We start from the raw sequence: 22,225 nt of genomic DNA, 5'->3' as shown, positions 1-22,225 counted from the left end.
GGGTGGGCTCCAGGCTCCAGGCTGATGAAGAGCTAGTCCCTGCATTTGACGTCCAGCCGCTATGGAATTCTATTTGCAAATGCTAAGTGACCTAGTCAATATGGTACAAATTATCAGTAGCAGCAGGGGGAATGTTGGCTGCTGCCACTGGGCTTTGAAGAGATTACTGTGCTTTTGGTGCAATCCAGGGCTGCTGATGTCTTAAATCCAATTTCCATTTGGTGGGTCTCTAAATCACGGCAGAGATGGCCTTGTAAAAGCACAGCGATGGTTCCTTCCTACTGGGGACAAGCCAGTTGAGACCCAAATAACACTCAGAGGAAAATCATCCCGAGTCACCAGGACATAGTATGAAGGTGATCTTACTTTCTTAGCCAGAGAGGGGAGTAAAGGTCAGGAAATCAACAGCAGCTGGCTAGAATATGAGGAATAAAGATGAGAAAGGAAGAATTTGTAACCATCACCTTTACACTATCCCTGAGAGGCGGTAGTCCGTCCGGTTCAACAGGAAACTCACTGCTTCAGCTCCAGGTGGCACATTCATTCCCTCTTAGACAAAGGTGATAATTTGAATTTTTTTCTGTTAAGATCAAGTGTTAAGTTGATCTCCTTGCCAGATCGATCTCTTGCTCGTTCTATTGGTTATCTATTGCTGCATAACAAATGACTCCCCAGTGTAGCAGCTTAAAGACAGCAGACATTTATTTTCTTACAGAGTTTTTGAGGGTCATGAATTTGGGAGTGGCTTAGCTGGGTGTTTCTGGCTCAGAGTATTTCATGACGTTGAAGTCAAGCCAGCACGCAGGGCTGCAGTCCTCTGGGTTGGATGGTCGGCTTGCAAGATGGTTCGATCCCATGACTGTCGGCAGAAGAAATCCTTACTGGCTGTTGCCAGGTAGACCTCTCTGTAGGGCTGCTTGCATGTCCTCAGGGCATGGCAGCTGGCTTCCCCCATAGTGAGTGATTGAGAGAGAAAGAGAGAGAGGGAGAGAGCAAGAGAGTGCACACGCTAGGCGGAACCCACAGCACGTTTATGACCTAGTCTTGGAAATCACACATTGTCTCTTCTGCCACATTCTATTGGAAGTGAGTCTCTATGTCCAGCCCACATTCCAGGTGAGGGAGATTAGACTCCATGTTTTAGAGGGAAGAATATAGAGAAGCATTTGAGGGCATATTCAGAGACCACCAGAGTTACAGTTCTTCTAAATGATGCTATAAAAATCAGCTTATTTAGATATTACCATAGCCCTCCAGATATTTGACTGCGGAGATATCTTAACACATCCCTCTGCCCCCTCCCACCTACAAGCTAGATATCCTCAATTCCTTTGCCTTTTCCATCAAATAGTCAGTATAGATCTTTCTACTATCCTTGTAGAGTGTGCTGATGAAGCTGAGAAATGGCAGCTCAGATTTGGCATAAGATTCCAAATATGGGGCGCCTGGGTGGCTCAGTGGGTTGAGCCGCTGCCTTCGGCTCGGGTCATGATCTCAGGGTCCCGGGATTGAGTCCCGCGTCGGGCTCTCTGCTCGGCAGGGAGCCTGCTTCCTCCTCTCTCTCTCTCTCTGCCTGCTTGTGATCTCTGTCTGTCAAATAAATAAATAAAAAACCTTTAAAAAAAAATACCCCTCTCTTTAATAAAAAAAAAAAAAAAAAAAAGGATTCCAAATACAAATATAGAAGACTGTGTAATCCTAGAGCTCGTTAGTCTGTGCCAGTGCAGTGCCTGGTACCTGATAGGTAGTCCATTAATGTTTGCTACTGAAAGAATGAATAGGTAGACAACTAGATGGATAGACTTATTTCCACTCAAATACCTGGAGACTGCATTAGTTTACCTTTCTCTTTTTTTTAATTGCTTTATTTAAGAGAGAAAGAGAGAGAGTGCACGGGAAGGGCAGAGGGAGAGAGAGAATCTTCAAGCAGACTCCCCACTGAGAATGGAGCCTGACTCGGGACTTGATCCCACCACTCTGAGACCATGACCCAAGTGGAAATCAAGAGTGGGTCGTTCAACCGACTAAGCCACCCAGATGCCCCTGGTCTTTTTGTTTCAAGCAGCATTTTATACTTATGCCTATTAGAGCTTATTAAATAAAATGCCCAAGTCAACTTCTTTATGGTCCTTTGCCCAGCTAAGATTCTCCCATTTTGTTCTTGGGTTTTTTAACCGGGATGTGAAACTTGAATCCCTACAAAATAATGTCTGCTGGTCAAGGTCATTCTGAATCATGAGTCCATCACTTAGTGTGTCATCTCACCTAGATTTCTGTCTCCTAGATTGGTGCAAAAATGTAATCTGGGAGTTGTACATACATGTAATTGATGAATTATTGCTCCAGGCTACCAAGTTATTTCATCTGTGTATATCTGCTCTCCCGCCAGGGCTTCTGATTTCCTGTCTCTCCCTTTTACTGAGCTCTGCATGCAATCAGCACTCCCCAAATGGCAAACCACCCATAACTAACTTGTTCTAACTGCACTTAAATCCAAGCCATCCTCCACAGATGTGACTCTGTCTTTTGGTAAAGACCTTTAGAAAGGGAGATTCCACGGCTCCCACAGTCCCCCATTTCCAGAGGCCACCATCTGGAGGTTAGGGAGAAAAGAGTGGGGAGGATGTTGTATTGGCAGAATAATGGGGGTGGAAAGGATTTATTCTTGGCCTTTTATGCAGGGACCAAAGTCTTTTTTGAGTATGAGTGGGTGCAGGGAGATGTGGGGGTGGGGAGGACTGGTCTCAGCTAAAGTTGGAACATCCCGCAGAGGTGGTGGCCATTTTGAAGACCCATGTAGAGAGTAGAGAGTAGAGTTGTTCCAAACAGATGTCAGTGACTGAGGCCGATTAAGAGAGTGCGTCTGGATGAACTCGAAGACGTAAGGGAAGGGATCCGAGTTCTCTTTGCTCAACTCGGGCTTGGCAAAATTCTGGCTGTAGTTTACTTTTATCTTGATCTACTATATTATTGTTTTAAATTATAGAAATATTATGTACTCTTTTTATCAAGTCAAATAATTCAGAAGTGTGCAAAAATGTTAATAATTTCCCCCTTCCCTCTCCCAGTCTAAACTCTGAAGTTACAACCTGTGTTTCTTTCCACATTTATTTTTATGAGGATCTGTACAGAGCAGATGTATCCAATGCATTGATAGAATTTTTTTTAAAAATCACCTCTAGCAGGCTGGATCATTAAATCCATTTTATCATTTCATCCTCTTTCTCCCTTTTTCTTCCTTCCTTCCTTCCTTCTCAATCCATCATGGAGCTTTCCAGGTTAGTATAAATGACTATCACTCATTCTTTATAATATTGCTATAGATGCAGCATCATTTGGTCAACTGGTTCTCTATTTGTGGGCCCTCAGAGTGTTCCCAGGTAGTTTTACCATAACCGGAAAAGCCACAATGAAGCATCTTGTACTAATATCCTTATCTACTGGTGCTTTTGTCTCTATTAGATTCCCAAAGTGGGGTATTGGTTACTTGATAGCAAGTTTTACATTCTTGTATGCTGGTATTGGTAATTACCATTGCTGGTAATACCAGCAATGTGCTGTTCTCTCTTCCTTAAATTGACTCTCTAAGCCATTATTATATTTTGTTTATGCAGTAGCCAATTTACCAAGGTGGCAATGTGGCTGAGGTAAAACCCAGAAGATGTATCCATTCACTGTTTGGATGGGGAGGTAGGGTGAGTTCATCTGTAGGGACCCAGTTTTGAAGTTGGTCTATGTGTGTCGGCATGTGTGTAAATGTGTGTCTGTGTGTTTTAATTGACTCAGCTGAAATGCAAGGAGTTACTGTGTCTAGGTGTCATTCCATGTTAAATAAATGGTTTGCACTGCTGAGGTGTGATATATAGTACAGAGAGATAGGATTTCAAGTCAGAAGACCTGGGTCTGAGTTTCCTGGTTCTCTACCAACTATGTTCTTTTAGACATTGTGTCTTCAGAAGAAAAATGGGCACCATCACAGTGCCCACCTTACAGTTTGTGAGAATTAAAAGAGAAAACACATTGCAAACTGTACAGCTTTCCAAATGTGCTTTAAATGTATTTAATGCAAGAAAAACAGTTTAGAGGAAGATGCTGTTCTTTTTAACAAAGAGCAAACCAACAGATACACACAGAGACACTACTAGGACCTTATGTTGGAGGGGTCTTCAGAAACCCAGGAAGGCAAATTCCAATGTTCCCCACTAGAGAGGGGCTGGCTGGGTCAAATGGAAGATTCCAGAGGCTTACAATTAGGGGTGTATTTTATATATGTATTTTTTTTATTTGACAGAGAGAGATCACAAGTAGGCAGAGAGGCAGGCAGAGAGAGAGAGAGAGAGAGGAGGAAGCAGGCTCCCTGCTGAGCAGAGAGCCCGATGAGGGACTCGAGCCCAGGACCCTGAGATCATGACCTCAGCTGAAGGCAGAGGCTTAACCCATTGAGCCACCCAGGCGCCCAAGGGTGTATTTTAAAACAGCCACACACAAAAAGCTGCTCAAGAATTTTCTGCACAAGAAAGACAACTATCATATGATCTCCCTGATATGAGGAAGTGGTGATGCAACATGGGGGCTTAAGTGGGTAGGAGAAGAATCAATGAAACAAGATGGGATTGGGAGGGAGACAAACCATAAGTGACTCTTAATCTCACAAAACAAACTGAGGGTTGCTGGGGGGAGGGGGGTTGGGAGAAGGAAGGTGGGGTTATGGACATTGGGGAGGGTATGTGCTTTGGTGAGTGCTGTGAAGTGTGTAAACCTGGTGATTCACAGACCTGTACCCCTGGGGATAAAAATATGTTTATAAAAAATAAAAAATTTAAAAAAAAAAAAGAATTTTCTGCACTTGAGGACCCAAATATCCCCTGACTGATGATGATTGCTTTCTTTCGGGGAGTTGTCTGGTTTTGGCATTGGGTGTAAAGATTCTTTTTGACAGACTGAAGCTGGTGGCTGCAGTCCTTTACTGAGGAACCCTTGGATACTTCTCAGGTGTTTTCTTCTTCCCTCAAGGCAACCGGCTCTGTGGTGGGCCTGGGACCATCTTGGTTTTAAAGAGGGAAGTCCAGTGTCCTGAATTCTGGGCACACTGGATAGCCTTGCTCTCTCCTGGATCACTTGCTCTGGAGGAAGCCCACTGCCATGCCCCATTGAGGGCACTCAAGCAACCCTATGGTGAGATATGAGGTAAGAGACTGAGGTTTCCTACATTGTGACAGCTCTCCTTGAGTAGCTAAAAAGAAAAGAAGGTATGTCATGACCCTGAAAGTTCCATAACTGTTATCTCACACTCCCCTTCGTTTTTGCCAATCCTCCTAAGGGATATGGATTCTTTAAGGCTGTGGTTCTCAAACTTTGCTATCATGGAATATTGCTGTTCTATGAGCTGGATGGAGGAGTGTTTCCACTAAAATTGAATAACAGCTACCTTGCCCAGTAAGCAGAAAAGAGCCAATTAAGATGGCAATAGAATTTTTATCGGTTTTCAGACCTCTGTCCAAATCAAACATTTCTTGTGTCTTATCACTTGGTTACAACTTTATGATTTTCAGATATATAATAAAATTTTTTTAAATGGTAATTTTCCATACGGGTATCATAGGTATACTCTGAAGTATCGTGACTCCCAGTGGACTTCATGATATAGCGTAAACTTTAGGGCCATTTTTAAAGGGATTATCTTGATGGAATGTTATGTACGGACTTTTCAGAAAGTTATACAAAGTGGGGGTCACACATCTCAGTTTTTCTCAGGATAGCTCCTGGTTGGCCAGTGTCCCAGACTCTGTCCATTTAGTGCCTACCCTCACTATCAAAAGTGTTCTGGTTTGAGTGGTAAATTATATTTTCATCCTAGTTCTGGGGGACCTGGTAGGAAGGAATTTATTTTGTTTTGTTTTTGGCTAACATTTGTTAGATACATGCCAGGCGTGGGCTTGACCACTTTCTACGCATTTTTCTCATTTAACCCTTCTGACCATTAGTCGATGCTACTAAGAAATAAAGAACTGAAGTCTCAGAAAGACGAACCTGCCCACGTTTGATAACCTACTAGGTGACGGGGTCGGATAGAACCCATGTCTGGCAAACTCCACAGCCTGTGTGCTTAGCTGACATATACCGATCTTCCTCCTTCTGTGTTAGGGGACCCGAATCCTGGATTTGATTCCCAGCTGCCTAAAGTCCTTGAGAATTCCAAGGAAGTAGATGCAACCTCAAGTGGCCAGTGGGGCTTCCTTCTGGGGAAACAGTGTTCCTTGAGTAGGAAAATGAGTTGTCTGTACTCATCTGAGCACTTCAGATAACCCCAAGGGACGCCCTGTCCGTCCCTCATTAGTAGAGCCGTCTGTTTACAGTTGTGCTGAGACTTTTTTTTTTTTTTTCAATTAAAGTATAACAAATTTGCTAAGACGTCGTCCCACACAGCCCTGCCAGTTGGACGTTTGGGGGGGCGGGTGGCTAAAATGAAGACGTGTGAGTGCAGTGGCCTGCCCTGGGGTGAGGAGAGAAAAGAGCAGATCTGTGTGCGTCCTAGCAGCCCGCTGTTCTCCCTCTGCTGTGGCCTGTTCTGGGACTGCGGGCCAAAGTAGCCTTGGAATTGCTTAGACCTGCCTCTGTGCCTTTAGCTGTCCGGGTAAAAACATCACCTCTCTGGAGGCCTGTGCTGGAGCACAAACCCACGTATTGTCTGGCCCCTGGCAGGCTAGTCTGTGGAGGGGACACTCTAAGAGCTCTATTTTAATCTTTTGGAGCTGGGCCAGGGTAGGAATTCAGCTGCCAGCCCCAGGCTCCCCACCCCCACGCTCTCGCCCCAGCCCCCATACCGCGACCCCCTCCTCCTGGTTTCATTTGCTCTGACCTCCCATCATGAGAGGTGCTGGTGTTCTTTTTTTTTTTTTTTTTCCTCCCTTTCTCTTTTTTAAACTACCAGGCTCTTTCATTGATTTGACCTCCCAAAGTGAGGCAGACCAGGGCTCCTCAGTGGGCTACTTGGGGCTCAGAGCTGGCACAAGGCCAACCCTTGAATCCTGAGCTTTACCTCCAGATGTGTGTGCCTCTGTGCTTGTGTGGACTGGTGTGTTTGTGTTATATGTGTGAGTGTGTGTGTGGGGGGATCTGAGTGTGTTGGTGTGTCTATATGTGTTTTTGTATCTCTAGGACTTTTCTCTCCATGTAGAGAAAATGTATGGGGTAGAAAAACTGAGGGGAGAAGAGGACGGAGGGGAGAGGAAAGGGTGGTCTAAGTCCCTACACCTCACCTTCTCCCTCTCCCAACAATATGCCCCTGGCTCCGAGCCAGATAATCTCAGTTGTCCCTCCAGCTGGGTCTTCTCGTCCCTCCGTCGAGTCACTTGGGTCTGATTCTTTGGATAGGAATGAGTCTTGTAGAGAGACTATGTGGTATAATAGGCACAGGACTCTGAACTCCAGTCCCAGCTCTGCCACTTGCTGGCTGTGGACTGCTGGGCGAGTTTCCCTTCTTTGAGCCTCAGTTTCCCAGTCTGTGCAATGTGGATGATAATGCTACCAACTTGTACAGAAAGTAGAAGATTATGAAGGCACTCCAAAGATGACCCATAATGTTAGCTCCTTTCGTGCCTACCTATCCTTCCCCAGGAACAAGCCAGAAAGGCAGCCGTAGGGCTTGGTCCCTGACCTCAGTGAAGAAGCCCCCAGCTGAGAAGGAGGGGCTGTGTTCTTCCTGAAAGGGCAGGAGGGGGCAGAGGGTGTGGACCTCTCTCTCCCACCCGGAATCTCCCATTTTCTCTCACCCCCATCCTTTCGGCCTCTTCCAGTGATGTGCATTTTCCCCTCTGCCCCGGCCTCCCAAACTGACTCATTACCTCGACAGGGTAGCAACTTCCAAAACAAAACTTTTTCAACCAAGGAAAATATAACTATGGGGAGGAAAACATTTCAATATCAGGCCTCCTGGGACCCAAGGAAATGTACTGAATGTTTGTCAGGGAATGACGCTGCCCTGACTTCACGGACTTCACTGAGAACAGGCGGAGAACAATGCCTGGCACTTGGCTCCGGCCAGACCAACATGGCCCGAGGGAGGGCCACGCTGGTGCTCAAGTTGCCCCAAACTGGAAAGAGTAAAATGTGTGTCCAATATCGTGCCTTAAAGCAGACACTGTGGTGGTATGATGAACATCCTACACAAAGGGAGGCCCCAGGCTATGTCCTCTGCCAATCTCTCATCGTCCCTTCTACACCCAAAGACATGGCCATTGCAGGCCTGCTGCCTGGCAAAAAGGTGTGCTTGCTTCACTCTTGGATTCTGGGAAATGGCTAATGGAGTACACGCCGTACTTAATAATAGCGCCTCCTGGAGTTGTGCGGTGCGTTGGCCCCTTCCAGGCCACTCCAGGGAAGGGATCTGAGGGGAGTGATTGGGCAGGATCTAAGAGAACAACTGGACAGTGAGTGGTGCTGATGCCAAGTCAGGATGCCAGGGAAAGGCCAAGAGATAATCCAGACCCCATCCACTGTGATTCCGCAATGGACTGGACAGCCATGGACACAGGAAGTGAAACACATGGGACTGTTTTCTGAGAGAGACTGCGGTCAGAGTGAGGCAGAAGGAGGAATTGTGGAGAGTGGTGGTATTGGGAAGGGATGTTGAGCGCAGATCAGCCCTTTCTGTCTCCACTTCCCTTTAGCTACAGTGGACTCCCTGCCGCCCACCTGCGGTCACCTGCCCTCCTCAACAAGACTAAGGACAGCACAAAACATCACAAAACAGAAACGCTCTCAGAAGAATCTCTGCTCATCCCTGAGAGGGACTCAGTGTGACTATTTTAGATTCATGGAATTTCAAAGCTGGAAAAGATTCTATACATTTGATAGATATTTTCATTTGTGAGTTCCGAGAGGAAAAGTGTCTTGCTTGCAGTCACAGAGCTAGAAAACGGGCCTCACAGGAGAGGGTCTCTCTGCTTGACTGTCATTATCTGTGAATTCCCTTGCATGGCTGTCTATACAGGGGGTCTGTTCCAGAGAGAGAGAGAGAGAGCGCTTCTACTGGCCAATCCGGGCATGGTTTTTCCTTTCCTATAGCTCCTAAGTCAGTGGCATATGGCATTCTGGGAAATTAGGAGTCCGGGGCCCTACAGCTCACTTGACTGAGCCTCTGGCCTCTTATTTGTAAAACAGAGATAAAAGTGCTCGCTCTGATCACTTCACAGGGCTGTTTGTCAAACTCAAACAGGATGGTGCTTGGGAAAGTGTTCTATAAACATATAGGACATTGCAGTTATCAAAAGCTTGATGGGGAAAAGGGTGTGTGCAAAAGGTGGCCTTATTGGGCACGGGGACCAGACTTTTGAAGGTTTTGTGGGTCTGGAAACCTCAGCGGGTAGGTGATAGGTAGGTGATATGCACATCTGTCTCCACGCTGTTCTGTCACCGGCGCGCTCTGGCGACACTTGGGTCAGTGCCGGCTGGAGCAGTCTGGAAGCACATGCTGTCCCACATGTAAATAGTGGGTTTTTCCCCAGGCCCTTTGCTTTCTTCTACTCGGGGACTGACCTTAACCAGAGCATTCTGGAGATGGATGTGCGGGTAGCTGGTGGAACTTTGCACGATGTCCTAAAGAAATACTTCCGAGGAACCCTGAAGGGACAAACTGAGCTTCACCCCAGCCGTTAAAGAGAGGAACCCCAGGCTGGCAGTCATTTGGAAAGGCCTTTGAATCCATGTCTTTACAGAGCAAATGAACAATGTGGGGAGATTAACGTGATTTTAAGCGAACTCTTTCTTCATCAGTTGATCACCCTTTCATGGGCATTTGTGCTAGGAGCTCTGGAGTGTGTAGGAGATAATGGTGGAAAAAAGGAGGCAGTTGTCTTTGACTTAGAGCCTCTTGTCTAAAGGAGTGTATCCCCCGTGCCTAACTTCCTCTAGTGTGTGTCTAATACCAGGGTCAGTTCCCTCCTGTGGCCTGTAACTTAATGCAGTGATTGCCAGAACTACTATAGAATAAGAAGCATTGTTATTATTACGGTTATTATTATTGACAGAACAAGGAGCATGATGCAAATGTGAGAATGCCACAGGCTACTTGAGGAGGGAATGCATTTTCACAGTCAAGAAATCATGACAAAGATCTCACTTGACAGGTAATATTGGGCAATATTGCCTACTTGCCTACTTCCCTAACATAATTTTTAAAATTCTTGTTCTAGGTGGCGCCTGGGTGGCTCAGTGGGTTAAAGCCTCTGCCTTCGGCTCAGGTCATGATCCCAGGGTCCTGGGATCGGAGCCCCACATCGGGCTCTCTGCTCAGCGGGGAGCCTGCTTCCCCCTCTCTCTCTGCCTGAATCTCTGCCTACTTGTGATCTCTGTCTGTCAAATAAATAAATAAAATCTTAAAAAAAATAAAATTATTGTTCTAGAGAAGGAGGAGTTCTCTCTCATTGGCAGATAGAAATACTGGGTGTTGTTACCTGGCCTAGCTTATCAAAAAGCGAAGCATTCAGTGAAGCTCACATCTTACCCAGCAGCTTGACTCAGAAAGGCCAACTCCTTATGTCCCTCCCCCAACATCTCCCCGGGAGTGTTCATAGAAGAAAGAGGATATTAAAGAGCAAAGTCATCTGTTTGGTTTGAAAAAGAAGGTAAACTTTTATTCAAAGACAGAATTAGGAAAAGAAAGTAATGGTTTGCTTAGAAAGATGACAATTTACATAGGGAAAACAGCACATTTGGCCAGGACAACAAAACAGCCCTCTGAGGCTGTCAGGAAAGCCGACCACAAACATGCCAATGAAGAGTTCAATGTGTGTGTGTGTGTGTGTGTGTGTGTGTACTTAAGAGAATTCAGTAAAACAGCCTAAGACAAAAACATGGTCTAAAGCAGCATATTTCCTGTTCTTGGGAATTCAGGAGAACCTTCGTGCGGGTTCCTGGGATTCAAGCAATCTCTTTGTAGTGTTCTCAAAATCAGAAGAAATCTCAAATCTCAGCTGGAGGGAGTTGGGGTAAGGGAGGAGCTTTGTGCGTGTGGAAATAAAAGGATAGAGAAATAGGACAGCACATGCAGAGATGCACTGAAGACATTTAAACAAGCACGCAGTGGAGGAAGGATCAAGGTTAAGGTGTCCAAGCTCCTGGGTGCAACTTGGTGAGAACACTTGCCATGGCGGTCCATCCTCTATTTTCAGTACTTGCCAATAACCAGTTATGCACGAGAAATAACCCAAATGCCACTGACAGACCAAGGGCCAACTGGTCAGATATTTCTGATAACTGTTAAACCAGTACTGCAAACAGTAACTCTTCCGGAATTTCAGAGAGAAGATTTTAAAAGCTCAGGCTGAAAAACGTGTGGCTTCGCTGAGACTTGGAAAAACCAGCAGGTAAGCCAACTGCTGACAATTCTCTTAGTTTATTATTTAATTGACATTTCTCCACACTGAAGACAGAGGGCTTGGAAACTGTCCTTGAAACAGCAAAAGATCTTATGAAGAATCAAAAATATTTTTCACTTCTCCTCCCATGAACTGTATTTCAACAACATCAGGTCAGATATAAAGCACATTAGTATTCATTAATGCTTATGAAATAAAGCCATTCCCTCTGCTAGCTAAGATTTCTTCTGTTCACAGTTTTTCTTCCAAATACAATTAGGCAGGTAGGAAATTATCAAAAATACTTGCCATTAGAAAAATTATCTTAATTCTTGTTAACCTCTGACCTCTTCTTATAAACTGGGAGGTTGAAGAGGCATGTATTTTACCAGTATTGTTTATGATTGAGTGTACTGGCCCTTTACAATATCCATTTAAAATGTTCAAATAGTTTGCAAAAGTATATACTACAAAATATTATTGTTTCAAGAGTGGAGGTCACATTTAATACACCATACATGATTCATCTGTACATTTACAGAGGTTTAAAGCACAAAAAATTGTGCAGATAATGTACTGAAGTCTAAACTTTTACATACACTCAGTTGCATACATAGCAACAAGATACATGAAGTTTTGAACAAATAACCAATAATCAGCCAAATCACTATGTACACATCAGGCAGGAAGCAATTAAACACTGCCTAATAGAATGCCACTTAAATTACTTTCTCTATGAAACGTCTCTCCCTGACTACACGCACACACACACATACACACACACACTTCTTTAATTCTTTTTCCATCACAAATACTAAGCTGATGCTTGTGACCACACACATGGGATATCCCCCCAAATCCGGTTGATCACAGGGCAAGAAGCAACACAGCAACTCAGACTGACTTAAGACAACAATTCGCCAGACTTGGTTTTTATAAATCAGCTACTGGATAGTGGTTACTGTGAAAGCATATTCAGACTTCCACCTCATGGACTGAAAGAAGAGGACCAAAGAGCATTAACTAATAGCTTGATAACATTTGCCACTAAGTTAAATATTGGATTTCACTAAAATAAAAAAAAAGTATGTATCTGGAGGGGAAGGACCCTAGGGTTATATCTAAAACAACCACAACAAACCTCCTCCTTCTGTTATCAAAATAGAATATTGATTGTTATACAAAACCAACTGTCTTTTTGAAAGATCATTTTACAAATTCATTAATAATGGAGATAGAAGAAATAATTGAAAACAACAAATATAACCCTCTGGGTGCAAAAATGATGGAGAAAAGAGAGACCCGAAATATGGCAAAATCAGTGCTTCATAAACAGTCAATGGATTTTTCTAAAAATACTTTTTGCTAATGGCAAAGTTCAACACCTCAGAAAAACTCTGAATTAGGATCTTAGAATAAGTTTCCAAGCTGTGCAACATAGCTTCAAATACACTACCCTTGTTGTTTGTAAGGCCGCATTGAAGTTGAGCTTAACAGTCGTAAGCCATGTGTTTGAACATCTTATGAGAGGTGACCCACAAAGAAACAAGTTTTCCCTTTGTTCCCTCTACTACCTGTGGAGAGGTATCACTGCTTTCCAAAGAGCTCCCTTATAGTTTTCCTTCAAGGTATAACCAGTGGCGAGGGGAACCCCAAAACGTTCAGGTTGGAGTCACTGAATCATCTGGGAAAGTATTTTGATTTTAAAAAGTGACTTGCAACTCTCTGGGAGTGTTCTCTTTTTCTCTTGTTACCCTATAACTACCCTCTCTAACTGGTTTGTATAATTCAGTCAATAAATACAGCAAGAGAGGCACACGCTCTGCTGTAGTTCTGCTACATACAAACTTGAGAGTACTGTAAGGTAATGACATCATCTTTCCAACAGTATCGATTTTAAGAAGCCAGTGACTTCTGGGTGCTGTTGATAGAACTAGGGAACTTAAATCCACAGCAGACCCCTGAACAGCTCGAGTTGATAGTTCTCCAAGAGAAAGTGAGTACATCTTGGGTAGAGCATGAAGAACAAGGTGGGGAGAGGGAAAGGAGTTGGGATTTTCTGGGTACGCCTCTTTGTCTAAATTTGCTATCTTCAAGAGAAGAGCTGAACACTCACCAGGGTGCACCTTTGCATGGCAGGATAACAATGAATGAGAAGCCAGTCCTCTTTCCCACTTGTCTGGCACGATCTCCTGGCAAGGATAGGGTAGGTGTTTGCCAGGTGGCTTCCAGACAAGGTCTTTTTAGGGGAGTACAACAAGGCTTCAGTCATTGCTTTTCATAAAGTGCTTTGGGATCCTTCAGGAATGGGGGCTGGAGGAATATTATTACTAACTGGCTTTAACTTTCAAACCAAATGGAACCATTTTATCCAGCGTAATTATTGCTTTAAGCATTAGTGAATGTTCTTAAAATGGAGTGGGTCTCATCTTTAAGTGCCCACTTCTTAAAATATCCATTCCCTGGAGTAAGTGTTTTTAATTACTGTTTCCCAGTTCCCCTCACCAAGTAAGAGGATATGATAGCCTTGTAAATGGTTGCCAAGCATATACATTGGTGACTTGTGTTTTCCAGGCTGTTTTCCTTTATGAATAGCCAGCAAGAGGGAAGTCAGTGATGTTTAGCCCAACGTGCCCTATGATGGCCTGACTGAGGAGATAGGCTTTTGCCTCTTCTAAAATATCATTGAGAAGATGTACAGTGATGATGGCTATACTCTGTGAGCTCCTTTTGGTCCAGGAGTATGTTTTGTTCTGGATTCTTTTGTTTTTCCAAGGGACTTGGAATAGAGACAGACATACGGGAGGGCCTTGGTCACTGATTTTTGAGGGTTTTCACCAATGATGAGAGCTGGGTTAATACAAGTGAGAATTAAGCATGGTAGAAAAATTATGGGACAGGAGAGTTTCCTCCAGAGGCCCCCAGATTGGACTTAAAAAAAAAAAAAAAAAAAAAGACAAAAGTTCATCATATCCAAAATAAAACAAAACAAAACCATAAAGATAAAACAAGCAAACCAAAAAATTTTCAGAAGTTGTTAAGTCTCCATAATGCCTGGACATAACAAATAAAGGATTGTGAATTAGAGAACATAATTGTCTCTCACGGGAATCTATTAGTTTAAACAAGGCTCACAAGATGTTGCAAAGTGTAGGTACAGGTGGAGGGCACCTACTTGAACAGATACTGGCTAAATACTGAGGACATAACATCCACTTCTACATAGAAATATTGCTAGGAATATACATTTTCAAACCAACTCATTGTGCCCACTGAAATAGAAATGTGCAGTGTTCATTTCACGGGTATGCAACTCTTTTCCTCATAGAAGGTGAAAAAATAACCCATGATCTCAATATAAATTAGTGTGTTTGGGTTTAATGCAATTTTACTTCATGAGTCATTATTTGGTGCAAAGTGCCAGAGCTTGCCGACCAAATGAGGGGCCAGAAGGGTGGGTCAGTCTCTGCTTTTGCTGCCTATTGAATGCCTCCCATCCAATTAACAGTCACAAGCTTCCTTCCATGCCACCAGAAAGGTCATGGTAAGAGAATCACTTGGTTTCTTAGTTTTTGACAATTCCAGCTTTCAACATATATAATCTGTCCTATAATTAGAAATAAGTAGAAACTAAATGCAGATGATGCTGTCATTTTTATTATTAAAGGGGAGTCATATGGTGTGTAATATTAAATAACATTTCTCTCCAATTTGCTTTTTAATTAACTTAGCTATTAACTATGTGAAATTTATTTCTTGCCAACAAGGAGCTCTGTGATAATGGAAATCTTTTAAGTAAAAGTTGAGAAAAGGAGTTGAATTTGGAATTAAAAGATAATCTACAAACTAGGTAAGTAGCCAATAGGCAATCGAAAGTTGACTATTGGTGTGTACCGATTCCCAATAGGCCAGCCTACTGTAAAGGGAATGCTTCTGGGTTCTGACCCTGAGACTAAACTAGCTCTGTGACCTTGAGCAAGTCACTTAACCTCTCTTGGGTTTAATCATCTCATCTGTAAATACAAGGACTTAGACTAATTTTATGGTCTTTTCTAGCTCTAACACTCCATATACATAGAATTCACTTAGAACAGAAGAAAACTGCATTTTAAAATCCTTGCAGGGGGGCGCCTGGGTGGCTCAGTGGATTAAGCTGCTGCCTTCGGCTCAGGTCATGATCTCAGGGTCCTGGGATCGAGCCCCGCATCGGGCTCTCTGCTCAGCAGGGAGCCTGGTTCCCCCTCTGTCTCTGCCTGCCTCTCTGCCTACTTGTGATCTCTCTCTCTGTCAAATAAAATAAATAAAATTAAAAAAAAAAAGATTTAAAATCCTTGCCGGCATGGAAAAGGAGCCACCGTGATTCTGCTCAAGAATCTTTGTGTGTGTGTGTGTGGGGGGGGGGGCGGTCACTGAGTATAAAATCTCTTAAAAAAATAAAGATTGAGCTCTGGGCCTTAGTTTTCTAATGACCATAGGCCATGGGCCAAATCTGTACCTTTCCGCCAGGGTAATTATTTATGTTTAAATCAAATGTTTTAAAAATGGAAGGGATCGGAATAACATTGTGAACAGGGGACTTTGTATGAACTCCCATGAGGAGGAATGGTAGAACTGTGAGGACAGGGGTAGGGCCCATAAAGAGCAATATTTAACCCAAATGCCTGTGAAGCAGAAAAGGACCATTTAGAGTATCAGTAAACTGAATGAGTCTTGGCTCCAGGAAATAAGAGAAGGTTCAGGCTTTTTTTGAATATGCAGTGTAATTTCTCTTTGATTTGGGTTTCTCATTTGTGAGAAAGGCAGGTGAGAAGCATTGAGACCAAAGCATGAATTTCAGGTGTTTCAAAGTATAGCCTTGGAACCACTGATGTAGGGGGTGCACAGATGTCCCAGCGTAGCTGTAAGGACTCCATCAACTGCTGTGCCGTATCTGAAGGGTACTTTCTCATTCAGTGACCTTCCAACACCTAAGAATCTGAGCAGACCCACTATCATTTTCAGAGACAAAGACTCATGGACTTATTTTAGGATTGTAGAGGAAAAGCTCATCTCTCTCTTACTCCTCCTTGTTTTTAACCTAGGTTTTCACTTAATTTAGCTATGTCCCTACACCTGAATAATATAAGGCCCATATCCATGCTTCAATGGGAGATGAGTGTGTAGGAGGGGCTGCTTTGTGCCCTATTTTACCTTTGCAGAACAAAGCTAGAAGCAAAGCATCCTCTACTTTTGCATCTAGTGGCTTCCACACAACACTAAATGAAGAAAATGACTGCCTACTTAATCATATTAGTTCTGATGGATAAATTTGATTTGGTGACCAGCTGAGAACCCTGCACTTTGGAATGACTTGGTTTAGCTAACTGGGAACCTAGAACAAGTCCACCTGACCTTGTGCCCTGAAGACCTGGGCTTCTTTCCCTTACACTCTTCTAAAGGTTCGCTGTGGAAGGAAAAATAGTGCTAATCTTACTTTCATCTCTAGAACTCCTCCCCACCAATCACAAATTCATGAAAGATACCTAAACCCAAAGGTCAGATTACAGAGCCAGCTGTAGAACTGAGGGTGGTTTTTTAGGTAGCCCTGCCTCCAACAAGAGTGCCTCCCAACCGGTTGGCATGTTTGAACCCTTGTGTCTAGGGCTCCATGTTGACACAAAAGCTCTTCTATGCCCTGAACTGGGAACAAAACTGGCAACTCTCACCTCCACCCAACTCTTTCCTAAAAAAGAGGGCCTTGAACCTGTAACTTTTGGAGTTTTAACATTCAAACCATTTGAAAAGGGATGGAGACACAGTGGGAGCGGGATGGAGGGAGGGTGATGGAAAATGCGGTGGAAGGGGACCCTCCCTAAAGCATGCTGCTTAGTATTTCTGACACCTGGGATGTGGTCGGGCCCTCAGGGCTCATCTCCGGACCTGTAGGGCTGGGCAGGCCAGAGTGGCTTCCTGGGGGCGGGCTCAAGGCAGCCCAGGGCTTTGAGTCCACCATTGCCGCAGAGTAGGGCTCCACGTAAATGCGGCGTACGGAAGGCCTCGGGTCCTGGAGACTGCTCTTCCCCCCTTCAGGGAGGCTCGTGGTGTGAGCTAGAATCAGGCTCCGGGGCCCATCGGGGGCTGGTCGCAGCCGCTCGGCCTCTGCAGGATCGTCGGCCAGGCCGCAGGCCCGGGATGGGTGCTGCGTGTAAACGCCCTCGGACAGCGACAGCGACTGCATCTCGCTGTGCATGCGCAGCCAGCGCTGATGGCGGCTGAAGCCGCCGTAGTGCTGGTGCTTGGCCGGCTTCCGCTTTCCCAGGAAGCCCAGCGCTGGCCGCGAGCCGGGCGCCATCTTGGCGTGGTTCTTGGACGCCAAGCCCGTCAGCGTCAGGCTGTGGAGGACCTCGGCGCACGAGTGGTCAGGGTCTGGCCCCAGGACCCGGCCCTGGGGGTCCTGACCCGGCCCCAGAGGACTCTTCATGTCATGCACCTGCAGGACGTCGGGAGCGCTGCCACTTAGGCCGCTTAGCGCTTGCTGCGCGATGTCGTGTGATGACAGGTACACCAGGTCCAGGTCTCGGGGGCTCAGAGCATCACTGGAGTCGTAGTCGCTGTCCGTGGGGAGGAAGACTTCTGAGCAGCCTTCTTCATCAGAACAGGGCTGTGAATCTGCAAAGCCTGAGACCCGGGTTAGAAAAGAAACTCTTAGCCTGGGCCTGCTTCATGGGGTAGGATCTGTGTGGTTGAGCCCTCCCCACCCCTGTGCCTAGAAGAGCCCTGGGCTTCCTTGAACAGTCTCTCTGCCCCTTGAAGGTAATTATTATTTTTGAACAAGGGGCCCCACGTCTTGGTTTTGCATAGGGTCCTGTAAATTATGTAGTGGGTCCTGTGCTTAACTTAAGGGAAAGGAGGGAGAGGAACTTGGACAGGTCCAACCTGGATAGTGGCAGAGGATAATGTGTCCTTATTCCCCGTGTCCTTATTCCCATGTGCACTTTTATTATTGGCTGGACATGTGTAGAGAGGATGAAAGAGGAAAGAAAGCTGAATGTTATTCATTCATTTCCTATCCTTATTTCAGAGATAATTTTTGCATTCGAAAGAGCAGCAGGAACTTAAGAGGTTGTGGGTCGGGGTGGGGGGGGGAGAAGAGGTGACACTATGGGGTGGATTTCAGATCCTAGCTATCCTCCACCTACTTGTTCTGTGATCTTGGGAGAGTTACTTAAGTTCTCTGAGCTTTAGTTTTCTTATCTGTAAACTGGGGATGATAATAGAACTTCTCCCCTAGGATGATAGAACTTCTTCTCTAGGATGACTGTAAAATGGAAATTGATTAGGTTTATAAACATTTACCCCAACTGTCAGGTGTTTAAAAAGAAAAAAAAAATTAAAGCAAAAGTAAGGCCAAAGAAAAAACAAAAACAGAAGTAAGATGAGAGGCAAAAATAAGCCTCAAAGTGCATACTATAGTGACCATAAGTGAGCCAGAAGTTTAGTTCTTAGGTATTTGTCATTTAATGCACTAGTTGTTTATATCTTTTTCTTCCTTTCAGCCAGGTTGTACATTTTGGTGGGGCAAGGACTGTCTTTAAATCCTTTGAATTTCCCATGGAACTCAGCCCAAGGTAGGTACTTGGTAAATACATGCTGATTTTGAAAGCATATATTTATTTGAAAACATGAAAGTGCTCTTAAAAAGAAAAATCGCTGGGGGCACCTGGGTGCCATAGTCAGTTAAGAGTTCGACTCCTGAGGTGGTGATGCTGGGTTTGTGAGATGGAGACCAGCGTCGGAGTCCATGCTCAGCACTAAGTCGGCTCCAGAGTCTCTGTCACTCTCCTGCTGCTCTCTCTCTCTCTCTCAAATAAATGAAATAAATAAAAAAAAGAAAAGGAAAAATTGCTCATTTACAAATCAGGTAATCTCGATTAAAAAAAGTCTCTGTAGGATTTTTAAGTAGAATTTAGTAAACTTATGTTTAAAGTCATCTGGGAGAGAAAATTTATGAGAGCAGCCAACTTTTTTTTTCTTTTTCAAAGATACAATAGGGAGGAGCCTGATTTACCAGATACCAAAAAATAACTACATTTAAAAAAAAATATTTTTATTTATTTATTTGGTGGGGTGGGGGAGACGGAGAAAAAGAGAAAGAGAGAGAACAAGCAGGGGGAGCGGCAGAGAGAGAAGCAGGCTCTCCACTGAGCAGGGAGCCCAATGTGGGGCTCAATCCCAGGACCCTGAGACTATGACCTAAGCTGAAGGCAGATGCTTAAGCAACTGAGCCACCCACGCACCTCCAAAAAATACTAGAGATTTGGTAGCTAAAACTTTGTAGTATTGGTGTATAAATGGACAGATAGACATGTAGAACAGAAAAGTAAAGTCTACAAATAGTGGTAATTCTGTGTGATAACATGTGGTTAAGATAACATTTCAGTGTAGGGAAGTGAACAGATTATTCAGGATATAGTGTTGGGACAACTGGCTATCCCTTTAGCAAGATAATTAGAAAATCCTATGTCATGGCATATATAAAGATAAATATAATTTAGCTTAAATGTGACAGGCAAACCCTAAAAGTAACAGAAGACAGTATGTTTGTAATTTTAGGGTGGCATGGTCATTATAAGCAAGACAAAATCCTAGAAGTCAGAGAAGTGACAAATTTGACTGCATCACAGTTTAATACTTTGTAAACCACATGATACTATAAACAAAGTAAAAAAGGTAAGTGATAGATTAGAAGAAAACAGTAATATCATGTGTAACAAAAGGTTAATAGCCAGAATATACAAATATTTTCTGTAAATCCATAAGAAGACAATCCAGATGGGCAGATGAGAATCAGTTCTTCAAAGAATAATTAATACAAATGGCCAATAAACATACTAAAAATATTCAACTTTAGATAGACTATAATTACTAACTGGGTGGTAAGGGAAATGGATGTTGAAACAACAGGACATGTTTTTGCCTGTCATATTTGGTAAAAATGAAAAGAGTGATAATCTCATGTGTTGGTGATGTGTGGGGAATCAGGGACGCTCATAGAATGATGCTGGGAATATAAACTAGCACAGCTCTTCAGATAATGTTTTGGCACACTATATTAAAAATGTGCATATCATTTGTCCCAGCAAGTCCTTTTTAAGATATCTGTGTTTGAGGAATTGTCACTCTGTATACACGGTGACATTTACAAGTTGTTTACTGCAGCATGATTTATAATAGGGAAAATGAGAAAGAATCTTGTGGCTGAGACTGTGTGAAAGGAAGACTTAGAGGCACCAAAGTATTAAGAAGAGAAAAATCACTTGAGAAAAGAAAAATCGCTTACTTGCAAAATTCTGCAAGGGAGTCCAAATTCAGGACTGGCTTGCTGATTGAAAAATACAACAGGTATTTAAAGTAAAAACCCACAGGATTAAAGGTTATAGTTATATTGTTCATGGTGGAAAATCAGATGTGATTATCATAAGAATATTGCAGACTTCAGGGAAAATTTTTGTTTTGTTAAGAAGTTAGTAATTTACACAAACAGGATTAAGGTTTCTTCTATTTTAGGAAGTAGAACCAGATGTAAACCCCCCCCCCCCTTATTTTTTTTGCTTGTTTGTTTATTTCAGGGTCAGGGCGTGAAGTGCTTCTTTCTCTTTTTCCTGATTATGGAAGATGTGTGTGCTTACTCATTGGCAGGGCAATGTTTTGTTCTCTCACTGTTGGCTGCTACCCAATATTATTATCCATTTTTGGTTACAAATCTTAAGTTTTCTTTGAGACAGCGATACACTCATGTAAAAGACCACAGTTTTTCAGCTTCCCTTGCAGCTAGGTATAGCCATATAACTAAGTTCTGGCCAATTAGTTAGAACTGAAAGTACTATATGAAACTTCTGGAAGGCTGCATAAAGAGAGCTGGCTAGGCCCAAGAGGCAGACTTAGGGAAAAAAAGCCACATGTTAGAGTGTTAGAGCTGAAAAAGGGAGTGTGGAATCTGAGGGCCATGGAGTCCACATTACCAACAGTGAATTGTCTGCCTCTGGGCTTCTTTCACACAAGAGAAATAAAGTGTTTCGTGTTCATGACACTCTCATTTGGGTTTTTCGTGACATGGATCCAAACATAATCCTAACTGATGCACATCTGAATGTCTTATTAGGAGGATGATTTAAAAATTTGGGCACATCTGGGGGCACCTGGGTGGCTCAGTGGGTTAAAGCCTCTGCCTTCGGCTCAGGTCATGATCCCAGGGTCCTGGGATCGAGCCCCGCATCGGGCTCTCTGCTCGGCAGAGAGCCTGCTTCTTCCTCTCTCTCTCTGCCTGCCTCTCTGCCTACTTGTAATCTCTGCCTGTCAAATAAATAAATAAAAAATCTTTAAAAAAAAATTGGGGCACATCTGTATTATGGAATATTGTCCAGCAGCTACAGAGGAGATCAACCCATCTACTGTTCCTTAAGTAATGTTTACCAAAAAAGACTCCCTTTCCTAATTTTCTGAGGTCTACCTATCTGTTCAAGGGTTCCCCCAAACATAGCCTTCTTTAAGAAACACTCCCCAACTATCCCAGAAAAAAATTGCTCACTTGTCTGCATTTCTCTAACACTTCTTGCTTCCATTATCCTTTGGCCTTTAGCCTATATAGACTTATATTATTAGTTGTCTTTTTTAATGGAAATATAACATCCTGGATTCCTGGTTAGATCAGAGCCCTCTTAGGGCAGATATATTTAATTCATCCATTCAGTCAACAATGAAGATTCTGTTTTGCTTTAGCTCCTGCTCTAACAGAAGCACTGTTCTTGATGCCCAAGTAAATATAAAATTAATAAGAAGTGACCTGTCTCCAGAGAGTTTACTGTTCTTTTTTTTTAAATTTTTTTATT

General features: G+C 43.6%; 1 protein-coding gene across 1 annotated transcript in view; it reads right to left on the bottom strand.

Moving 5' to 3' along the window:
* Window positions 1-12,533: 12,533 nt before the first annotated feature.
* The window catches only part of ANKFN1 (ankyrin repeat and fibronectin type III domain containing 1), a 266,145-nt gene continuing 256,453 nt past the window's right edge, over window positions 12,534-22,225 (bottom strand). The window contains exon 19 of the mRNA XM_059148501.1: window positions 12,534-18,014. Coding sequence (XP_059004484.1) covers window positions 17,209-18,014 — 806 coding nt within the window. The 3' untranslated portion in view covers window positions 12,534-17,208. The remainder of the gene's footprint in view (window positions 18,015-22,225) is intronic.

This window comes from Mustela lutreola, chromosome 15 (assembly GCF_030435805.1).
Source record: "Mustela lutreola isolate mMusLut2 chromosome 15, mMusLut2.pri, whole genome shotgun sequence".
Classification (NCBI taxonomy): domain Eukaryota; kingdom Metazoa; phylum Chordata; class Mammalia; order Carnivora; family Mustelidae; genus Mustela; species Mustela lutreola.
This window is presented reverse-complemented; position numbering and strand designations above follow the sequence as displayed.